Source organism: Bicyclus anynana, chromosome 2 (assembly GCF_947172395.1).
Source record: "Bicyclus anynana chromosome 2, ilBicAnyn1.1, whole genome shotgun sequence".
NCBI classification, from domain to species: domain Eukaryota; kingdom Metazoa; phylum Arthropoda; class Insecta; order Lepidoptera; family Nymphalidae; genus Bicyclus; species Bicyclus anynana.
In genome coordinates this window covers 8,442,315-8,454,055 of record NC_069084.1, presented here as the reverse complement: position 1 = coordinate 8,454,055, position 11,741 = coordinate 8,442,315, and the positions used below count along the sequence as shown (strand labels likewise).

The following is an 11,741-nucleotide window of genomic DNA, read 5'->3' as shown; positions in this document are numbered from 1 at the left end:
ATGGATCTCTCTATAGGTAAGTATAATTAATATAATATAAATGAATTATGAATATGACTTGTACACAGACAGCTACTTAGCCAAGATTATAGGTAGGTAGGTATCTACCAACTATACCATTACCTACCTACTACGAAAAAATACAACGCTATTACCAGTTTTTACTGGTAATCGCGTCATACTATCGGAACAGTGCGTAAAATGGTACCTACATGTTATATGTTCTTATATCTAGGTAATCATAGCTACAGTCATACACCCCTAGGTAACCCCTACATGTTTACTTATTCAAAATTATGACCTCTTCCGGTGACTGAAGGTATAAAATTCAGTAACAATCTGAATTTACAGTCCATGCTCTAACATAAATGATTGTAATGCGTATTCAGGAACGTGCCCCAGCAGTGTAACCGTCATTACCCAAGATAAATGTTACTATAGTCGCCTTCTAACAAAACGGGTTTTGATTTTACTACACAACAGATTATGATAACTACCTATTGTAGGTACATACTTCATCATTATCAACCCATATACGGCTCACTGCTGAGCTCGGATTTCCTCTCAGAATGAAAGGGGTTAGGCCTTACGATTGGCAGACTTCACACACATAGAGAATAAAGAAAATTCTCAGATAAGCAGGTTTCCTCACAATGTTTTACCTTCACCGTTTGAGACACAAGATATTTTTTTTTTAAATGCACGTAACTGAAAAGTTGGAGGTGCATAACTGCATGCCCCAGACCGCATCCGAACCTACGTGCGAACATTATGTTAACTCTGCAGAGAATAATAATAAATCGAAATACAGGTAATATAGCATGGTTTCGTTATATTTTAAAAGCAGGAAGATTTACTTACATAATTATATTATGGGCTATGATATTTATTAAAAAATTAACTGAATTTTTTTCTGATTATTTAATTTTAAATAGTTTTACATAGGTAAGTACAAAGGACATCAAATAAATCTTAAAAACATTACCTACATAAAGTATTAATATTCTTGATAGCTTGCCCCTTTGTTAAGCCTTATAATTTTCCCTTGCATCTCTCTGGGGATACCATGTCGCTCAGTCATATGACGTCTCACTGTCTCCGTTTTAGTGTATGTAGCACCACATTTGCTGCACGAATAAACATATGTTCTATCATGGATGTTATTTGCATGTGCTAACATGTCGCTTCTTTGGAAGAACTTTCTTGGGCATTGGGGACATTGAACTTTCTTCTCAGAGTGGTATATTAAGTGCTTTCTCCATATGCCTCTTCTACGGAAGGTCAATCCACACTTCTCACATGTATATGGACGCTCTCCTGAATGTATTCGCTCATGTTCTATCAAGTCGAATTTCCGAGGAGCTTTGAAGGGGCAATGTGAACATTGGAGGTATGGACCAGTATCATGTTTTGTTACTTGGTGAACTTGGAGCTCATTGAGAACAGGAAAACCTTTGCCACAATGTTCACAAATATACCTGTTGAATAAATAAATTATTTTACTATTTATATGAGATGTCACATAAGCAGCTGAGACCTACACGATCAGCTGATTGGCATCGCATAGATGCTTTTGGGATGTGATGCTCGAGAAGAATGCTCTGTATTCCGTGGACAGCACATAGAACCAATGTATGGGTGCTAAAAAAACTTAACATATCGAAGAGGCTGTCCACCACCTCTGTCTTCAGAGGATCCTCGAGTACTTTGGCCACATTGCCAGGAGACAAGGAGATAACTTAGAGAAACTAGTGATCACTGTGTGATCACAAGTGGAAGGAAAGAGACCTCGAGGACATAGCCCGATGCGTTGGTCCGACCAAATCCACGCTACTCTCGACACCAAAGTACACGAGGCTCTGCAAGTCGCAAAAAGCTGAGCCACATGGCGCGACATTGTGAATAAGCAAGCTTGTGATAGGGGTCACGACCCTCAGTAATGAGGAATATGACGCAAGGAGGAGATCACAATTTTTTTTAAAACTTTCAAGAATCTTTAGTAGTCTTTTTTTAACATTTTCACATTATTCAATTTTAGTCTGACTGTCTTCTTTCTGTTTGATTTTGAAGACTGTACTTTTCTGGATGAAAGTAATACCAATACCTATCTGAGTTTAAGTTTTTAAGCTTGACATTTAATAATTTGTTGCTAAACACAATACAAACAAAATGTATGTTTTGCTTTTTCATTAAACCCTACATACAATTCTGTGTGTGATATAAACTTATCAAAGTTTTGTCACATTCACGGATCAATAGATTCAGGAATATGTTTCTTAGAACAAAGTTTGTGAACCAGGATTCAAACCCAGAACCTCACGAGCCAAAGCCACACAAACTAACCATTGGACTGATGAGGCAGTTAGTTAAAATTATTTATCTATACTAATATTTTACAGAGGTAAAGTGTGTGGTGTTGCAGGTGGTAATCTCTGGTACTAGGTACTTAACCAATTTTGAAAATTCTTTTACCCCTAGAAAGCCACATTATTTGTGAGAGTCATAGGCTATATTACATCTTGGTATTCTCACGGGAACAGGAACTAAGTGGGTGAAACTGCAGGGTGTCAGCTAATATTAAAATAAAGCATGTATTACCTGCATCCAGTGTGCCTTTGCATGTGGTGATTATATGTCAGTTGATTAGCCAACACTCTGTTACAAACATTGCAAACCAAGTTTGTTTTCCGCATGCTTTTATGTTTCATTGCTAACTTATGTATTCTAGCTTTAAGACCCTTATTTTTCATCCTTTTTTTCTTCCTTTTAAAGACTGGACTTGGACTTTCACAAACATTTGACCCAATTTTATTCTCAATTTCGTCCAATATTTTAACATCCCTCTGTGATAGATGCTCACTATCAGATTCTACAACAAGGGTCTCAAAAATATCATTTTCCATGTCATTGTTACAGTTGAATTGATCAACCTTAATTTCTTCATCTTCTTCCAAACTATCAGTAGCTTTGCTCTTTCCTTTGGAGTATTTCTTATTAATGGAACACTCTCTTTTCATTTTGAAGCATTCGGTGGGAAAATAGAACTTGAACATTGTAAATTCGATAATTTTTTGTTTGAAATTTTCACTTTCGGTTCCGACTGGTTTCTTCAATTGTTTTAAACATTTATCACTAAATTCTGTTACCAGTTTGAATTGAATGGCATGTTTTAAAAAATACAAGCACTTTGGACACATATTCTTCGGAAGACAATCTTTATTCGTAAAACTAATGTGGGCAAAAGTTGACACGGCTTTTGCATAAGGAGTAAAGCCGTCTGGGTTGCTTTTATCAATTAAAGGTATCATTTTTTTTCGATCATTAAAACTTAAACATAAACGGCAAATTGAGTTATATAGATTTTCATAGTTTTCCATCATAATTTATCAAAATAATCCACAATCAAAAAAAACATAATATTACTATGCCATCGGCATTTGGATTTTAGCGATAATTTCAAAAGCAAAACAAAAACACTAAAATGTTTGTCAAATAAAATGTCAATTGTCACTTTGACTTTGACTTTGACATTCTAATTGATTGCGTTTTGTCTATGAGCGTGAATTACTCTATGGTTTTGGTGGCTTGTTTATGCTTTAATGACTCAGACGTACTATATATGTACACCTGCCTCGCTAGAAGTTAGCAGTCTTCCAAATTATAAGATCAACGGTCTAACGCGTTTATATTTATAAAAACTGTTTATATAGAATCGTGCTTCATAGTCACCTTCATGTAAAGACCTCCCAAAAATGTCGGTTTGTGTAGTTGTATGGCATAAAAAACGGTCAACAGCTTTTAGTATACTAAAACTAAAAGATAAAGATAATAAGTTTAATTTTAAGTATTTAAATTACATTATTCTACTCAATATCACTTCTATTTCAATATTTTTAAAGTTAATCGAATCAAATGCGTAAATAATATAACATTTTTTACGGGTTTATAGCAAACAAGTCAAATAACGTTCGATTTAATTTACGCGCGCACGCGTTTAGAAGTGCTACGACTTTCCGATTGACCCATACATTTCAAGAAATTTTGTTTCATGCTTCTCTGTCTACGATTTAAAGTTTCTTTTTATCTTGTGTCTTATTAATGACATTTAACAATATTAGATTAGGCGAGGTATTTTCCAGGGCGATAGTTTGAGCCCTTTATGGTTTTGTCTAGCCCTTAATCCTCTCAGTACTTTACTGCGGGATTCAGGGCTAGGCTTTCGCCTTCGCAGGGGTGGTGAGCTCATATCTCACTTGCTTTACATGGATGACCTCAAGCTGTATGCATCACAGCGTACAGACCTAGTGTCATTGCTGAAGATTACTCAAACCTTTAGCAATGACATAAGGATGGAATTTGGTGTAGACAAGTGTGCGGTCATCAATGTAGAGCGAGGAAGGATAGTGAGCTCCGAGAATATAGTTATTTCAGAAACTATCATTCTCAGATCACTCCTTGAAGGCGAGACCTATAAATACCTTGGAATGACAGAAACACTTGGTATTGAGACAGGGAATATGAAACAGGTAGTGAAGGAACGCTTCTTTGGCCGCCTGAAAAAAGTCCTAAAAAGTCTTTTATCAGGCGGTAACAAGGTGCGTGCCTTCAATAGCTGGGTCATGCCCTTACTCATATACACTTTTGGCATTCTAAAGTGGACTCAAACCGAACTGGATTCCCTGGACTGTAAAGTCCGCAAACTGCTGACGTCATACCGGATGCATCACCCCCGTTCATCTGTAATGAGATTGTACATCCCACGCAAGTGTGGAGGACGTGGCTTCTTAAACGCCAAGAACCTCCATAATCGTGAGGTGTGCAATCTCAGAGATCATTTTCTCAAGATGAATGTGAGTATGTTTCAGGATGTCGTTGCAGTGGATAAGGGACTTACCCCGCTATCCCTAGGCAAAGAGAACTGGCGCAAGCCTATAGTAATTAGTAACTCAGATCGTGTGGCAATATGGAAGAGCAAGGAGTTGCATGGACGATTCTACAAGGCCCTTACTGGGCCGGATGTAGATCAAATAACATCTGTATCTTGGTTGCAATTCGGTGACCTCTTTGGGGAAACCGAGGGTTTTGTCTGTGCAATTATGGACGAAGTTATAAAGACGAGAAACTACCGGAAACACATTATGAAAGATGGCACTCTAGACATCTGTCGAGCGTGTCATCGTCCTGGGGAGTCCCTCAGGCATATTGTGTCCGGGTGTTCTCACCTTGCTAACGGCGAATACTTGCACAGACATAATCAAGTAGCCAAGATAATCCACCAACAGCTTGCTCTTCAATATGACCTTATCGATTTTGAGATGCCTTACTATAGGTACGACCCAGCGTCAGTTCTTGAAAATAGCAGTGCATTGCTCTACTGGGACCGAATGATTATCACTGACAGGTATATTGTAGCCAATAGACCTGATATAGTGCTAGTCGATCGGTCAGTGCGTCGTGCAATAATTGTTGATATTACAGTTCCACATGACGATAATCTGGTTAAAGCCGAAAAGGAAAAAGTATCAAAATACTTGGACCTTGCTCACGAGATTACCGCCATGTGGAATGTTGAGTCAACTATTATTGTTCCGATAGTTGTTTCAGTCAATGGTCTTATAGCGAAAAGCTTCGACCAACACCTTAAGAAGCTTTCGCTTAACTGTTGGATCAAGAGTCGGATACAAAAGGCAGTGATTCTTGAGACGACGCGTATTGTGAGGAGGTTCCTCACTTTGGAGCCCTGACCACCGGTTGCTTGGGCACTCAAATGTCCCGCAGCGGGAGGGTGAATTTTTTTTTATAAATTTTTAATAATGTTTTGTATTTTATACTTATATTGTTAAAAATTTAAAAAAAAAGAAGTAATAAATAAATGAGAGACTTAGATGACATTGTCAGCATAAATCGGATATTAATTCAATTCCAGATAAAGTTGTTTTGTTTTAAACACTTTTACTGTATTGTCTATGTATAATTTGTAGACAAGGGAGCGAAACAAGAAACATATTTATTTATCTATATAATGCTGGTTCCAAAAATTATTAAACAATTAAATAAAACAATAAAATGCGCAACCTCCGGCCGCGCGCTTTATTGTACCGCCCTTGTCGGAGGCCCTGTCACAGACCCCCGGCCAAAGGCCTTCGACCGTAACTACGGTTGGGCACATTACCCAAGCACACTTTATTGTGTACAATATATGCCTACATAATTATCAGACAAACAACAAGTAAAACAACAGTGTATAGATCTCTTTATTTTAATTACATTATTGGAAAATAAAATGCCTAGACAATTACTCTTGATCACCGTCAGCCCTTTTATTAACCCTCATAATTTTCCCCTGCATCTCCCTTGGAATCCCATGGCGCTCAGTCATATGTCGTCTAACAGTCTTGGTTGAAGTATATGTAGCACCACATTCACTACATGAAAACATGTATACTCTATTATGAATGTTATTAACATGTGCTAACATGTCACTTTTCAAGTAGAATTTCCTAGGACATAGGGAACATTGAATTTTCTTCTCAGAATGGTGTAATAAGTGCTTCCTCCATATAGCTCTTCTACGAAAAGTTAATCCACACTTGTCACAAGTGTACGGGCGCTCTCCTGAATGTATTCTTTCATGTTCAGTCAATTCAATTTTTCCAGGAGCTTTAAAAGGGCAGTATGAACATTGACGGTATGGGCCCATACTATGTTTCAATAGCTGGTGGGCTTGCAGAACATTATAAACAGGGTAACCTTTACCACAGTGTTCACATATAAACCTGTTGGAAATGTTTAAACATCTTTTATTATCTAATATATAAAATTTTGTTACTAAAAACTTGTCAATTGCTGGACTGATTTATATGAAATTTCGTGTGCATATAGGTTAGATATAAGAATTAGACAACATTTATTTTTCAAGAGATAAGGGTGGTCCACATCAAAATGATTTTTTCCCTAGAAATGATTTATAAGGCATTTTTACTTTTGCTAGTAAAAATATATTTGTATCTATTTATTCATTTATCACTATTTAGTCCCAAAGAAAGCGAAGGTTGTATTATGGGTACTAAGATAGTTGATTGGTGATTTCATCAAATACAATTTGTTTGTTTTAAACAGTATACATTGAGTAGCCTACTCAATAAATACTGTTTATTTTAACTATTGTAGTATATTAATAATTATTGTAGTATTTATAAAATAAATAAGTTATGAATTGATAAACATTTTCTACCTTCATTTCAAATTTGTTTGTTGGTGATAGAGTAAGGCTGCAGTATACATATTAATACTTTATTGTGCTAACGGCCACAGTCAGGCTTCGCTTTGACTTCTTTCCTACCCATAAGTAAGAAAAGACATGTACAACCACATCAGCCTATATTAGTGGTCTACCAAAGGGCCATGCCTGTTATTTACAGGAAGGCGGCATCAGAGCCACACACCACACTAATTAATAAAAAACAAATAACAGCATGACAAGAGTTCTATATAAATAAGTATCTTATTGTTGTTAGCTGAGTGTATGGTTGTAGTTTTAACTTGACACATTGACAATACAGACAGACAACAAATTGAGTAAAGGTTCCATTATTTCCATAAGGTATGGAACCCTGAAAGTCAATATTTCATAGCCTAACATCATCTGCAATATTTACCATCATAAAAATCTAATTACCTGTATCCATTATGTTTCTGCATGTGAGCCTTATATGTATATTGATTTGCCAAAATTTTATTACATATATTACAAAGCAAGTCTTTTTGGAGCCTATTTTCCCTGGTCAAAAGTTTTCTCCTTTTTATGCCTTGTTTCTTTCTTATAAACACTTTCTGTACAGTAGTAGGAGTTGGTAATCTGATTTTGGAATCAATATTGTTGTCAAATTCATTCAAAACTTTGTTCTCATCACGTGAAGTACTTTCAGTGTCCGACTCTGGCTCATAATTATCAAAAACGTCATCATACATACAAGATGTGCTACTAGATAATTGAAATTTCTTATGTTTCTTATATTTTTTCGAACTTTGCTTCACTGTGGGTTCTTGGAGAGCATTCATATTGGTAAAACATTCACCCGTTTCTGTGAAGCTCTCAGTCGGAAAGTAAAACTTTAACATTGTGTATTCAACAATATTATCTTTGAAATTTTCACTGTCATTGCATGCCGAACTCTTCAAGTTTTTTAAACAATTATCACTAGACTCAGTCACTAATTTAAAGCGAATAGCTTGCTTTAATAAATACAAACACTCTAAACACATATTGCTGGGAAAACAGTCTTCTTTACTGATACTTATTTTAGCGAAAGTCAACACTGCTTTAGCATGCGGAGATAGCCCACTAACGCTGTTTCCATCAATTAGGGATATCATTTTCTTACAGTCATTGTATCTTAAACATAAACGACAAATGGAATTGTAGATATTTACATAGGATTCCATGGTACAAATTGGAAAATTCAAATAAAAATTAAAATAAAACAATCCCAACAAAAAATAGTATCGTTTCTATTTCGACTTTCTGTCAACTGTCAGTGTCAACTGTCAAGTCAAGTGTCATTGTTTTTTTTTTTTTTTTTCTCTTCTCTTTGGCTTTCCACAGATTAGCCAATGTCAAGTAGCTCAGAATTTACAATTTTTAAGGAATTTGACAAAAGTAAAAGATAGGGAAACATTAGGATATGAAAGGAATCCGGATTATTTATCTAAAGGAACGTAAAGAAAGGATTGGCATCAGATATTATATCCACATTATAATAAATATATATTATTATATTATACTATATTATATACACAATTTTTATATATTTACATGTTTTACAACTTAATATTATTAGTGTCATTGTTATTGTCAATTGCAGCGCAGCAGCTGTCAGTTACTTTGGAAGATAGATTAGAATTCAAATAATACAGATTATGTCACATCATCCATTATAACCGGACAACTCGAGTCCGACTCGTCCAGCGAGGGTTCCGTATATTATAAGTTTATATTTTTAAACAAATGTAGGTATAGTTTTACAGTTTAACCTTAGACCCGAATGAAAAAATACTACGACTAGGTATTTTTAGTAAGTATTTTCTAACCCTACAAAAATTTATGTTTCACTTCTCCCCTTAATTTTCATTTCCGTTGCTATCTTCTTTTTTAAAACAAGTCTTTTCCCGTGCACTTTTAAAATAGACTGACTTTCTTTTTCAAAGTTATGACTCATGTTCCATACGAAAATAATAAAAAAAATCAGCAAAGGTTAAAAGTCTTACATTATTCGCTCAAACTCATGACTCCTGTATAAACGGAGGATCATGGCTCTGAGTTATGAGAGCTTTATGCTTAACTGTATATCAGGCTGCGTAGAACAATTTTGGGGACGATGCCGCGCGTAAGTACCTAACAGCCTATTTTGAGTTGATACAACAATTGGTTTTTATTATAAAAATAAATTATCCCTAAAACCTAACCTAACTTAACTTACCTTATGGTTAGCAAACTTTTAATTTAAACAAGGTAATAAAAAAATATTTTTTTTTGCAAAAGTTGTGATCGTTGCGTACCTAGAACCAATAATATCAATTCAATAATAAGCATACTAGCGGACGCCCACGGACGCTCCGTTGGCGTACAATCAAATTATTTTAGAACCATAGTTTTTTTTGCGATAAAAAGTAGCCTATGTTCTGCTCCAAGGTCCACTGTATGTCCATACCTATCAATTTGCATCCAAATCGGTATCAGTGGTGGTACAAAAGTAAACAGACACCCAGACAGACTTACTTTCGCAAAACTTTAGTATGTGGACTGTGGTAGAATAAGCTGATACTCGTATTGATGTCCCATGAACCATTGCCATTGTACGAAGGTACTTCACCGTAAGACCTCTGTAGCTTGTATATCTTTACTGTGTCTGTAGCATCAGTTGATCCTGTTCTGATGAAAAAATGGTGGTATGTGCAGCTCTATATAATTTCTTCTAGTCGCGGGTAGGTCAAATTTTGTGGTAGGTAAGTACCTACTTCGTAACTCGAACCATCGCCCGAGGTGGCCTAAAAACATTGGTAGGCACGTGTATTAAAAAAAGATAATGCTTCAAATAAAAATGCTGGTATTTTGACGTTACCTATCTTGACTAACATGGTAATAAACATACCTTCGGGTTACAATATATTGTTCAAATGCTTATGAATAAATAGGTTCAAGGTAATGTTTTATTTCATGATGATGGTTTGGGTTTGAGATAAATGCCCTATAGGCGTAGGCGTCCACTTATCCCCATCGTACGTAGCGGACGCATCGCATCAAACGGATTTTTAATCTTCATCATTACCAACCCATATTCTCTCGAGCTCGAGTCTACTCTCAGAATGAGAGGGGTAAGGCCAATAGTCCACCACGCTGGCCCAATGCGGATTGAAAGACTTCACAAACGCAGAGAATTAAGAAAATTCTCTGGTAAGCAGGTTTCCTCACGATGTTTTCCTTCATCGTTTGAGACACGTGATATTTAATTTCGTAGAATGAACACACCCACACCGTCCGGAATCGGAGGCAGAGGTCATATCCACTGGGCTGTCACGGCTCGGTAGAGAGATAGAGGAACCATACAACCTTCATTAGCATTATTTCAAAGTTGTTAATAAATTTTCAGTAGGTAAGCACAGATTTGTAAAAATGTGTAGTAAGTATTTAAATATTCAAATTGATTATATTAGGTAGGTGTTACTTTATGATATTTTATAGATAGGTATAGGTGAGGTGTAAGTACATAAATCAACTAATTAAACGGAATATTCGGTTTATGGTCAAACTTTATTAACGAACTTGGCGAATTCATTTAATTTTGCTTACATTTGGTGTTTCAACAAAATAATTTGTTACACAATATAAAGTTGGAACTGTATTTGAATGTAGATTTTGAAACGGATAGTGTGGTAGGTACCTTATGTTTCTGTCTTCTACTTCTAGTTCTACTCGGACCAAGTCGCGTTTGGAACCCTCGTAACTTTAATTTTAAGTTATCGACTATTATTACCACCATTAGATTAAATTAAATTATGACATAATTCTGACCTTTCAAAAGTGCTTGTAAACTAAGTCTAATTGAAATAAATGAATTTTGAATTTTGACTTGTAACAAAGTCTTTATAAACAGGGTTTTCATTAGTTTTCGAGGCGTGTGGCATGGAACTTCCTAAATCTCCTACTAATATATTCCTGAGTAACCCATAAAGAATTACACAACAAGAGATGTGGACGGCTCGAACGCCACGAGCACACCGAAGCCGTCCGTACCGCAAGTCGTTGCTACGCGGCGATAACAATATAAAAGCTCTAATGTAACGAAATTTCAAATGATTTTGCATACCTAGTTACATTCTAAAATATTCCAAAAAGTTTTATTCACCTAGTTACTTATTCATGCCTCAAAGGAATAATATGATTTTTTTAATCTAGCTAGGTACTAGAACGATAATAGACAATATAAAACTATTAAAAAAAGTGTCAACTAGCATATTAATTGGTTGAGTGATGTTAAACATTTAAGTTCGGTTAGTTCAATAACCCAACATCGTAGGAGAAACTTTAAAATCGTACAGTGACTTGTTAATATGTTCTGTGTAAGTTTACTATGTATCTACAGTCGCTCGTTAAGATATTGGCAGAACTTTATGTAGATAGATAGGTACATTCCCTAAGGTAGTAAGTAATAATTTGAGTTATTCTAAGCAGGGGCGTAGTT

At 35.6% G+C, this 11,741-nt stretch overlaps 2 protein-coding genes across 2 annotated transcripts; both read right to left on the bottom strand.

The window, feature by feature from the left end:
- Positions 1–902: 902 nt before the first annotated feature.
- Positions 903–3,481, bottom strand: LOC112058454 (zinc finger protein 91). The gene is made up of 2 exons (XM_024099308.2): positions 2,599–3,481; positions 903–1,478 (listed from the first exon to the last, which is right to left on the bottom strand). Exons 1-2 carry the CDS (start codon positions 3,378–3,380, stop codon positions 998–1,000), a joined length of 1,263 nt encoding a protein of 420 aa, XP_023955076.2. The 5' UTR covers positions 3,381–3,481; the 3' UTR covers positions 903–997.
- A 2,749-nt stretch (positions 3,482–6,230) lies between these two features.
- LOC112058455 (zinc finger protein interacting with ribonucleoprotein K) lies at positions 6,231–8,537 on the bottom strand. The gene is made up of 2 exons (XM_024099309.2): positions 7,679–8,537; positions 6,231–6,776 (listed from the first exon to the last, which is right to left on the bottom strand). The coding sequence occupies exons 1-2, from the start codon at positions 8,443–8,445 to the stop codon at positions 6,296–6,298; spliced, it is 1,248 nt and encodes a 415-aa protein (XP_023955077.2). The 5' UTR covers positions 8,446–8,537; the 3' UTR covers positions 6,231–6,295.
- Between the last annotated feature and the right edge of the window lie 3,204 nt (positions 8,538–11,741).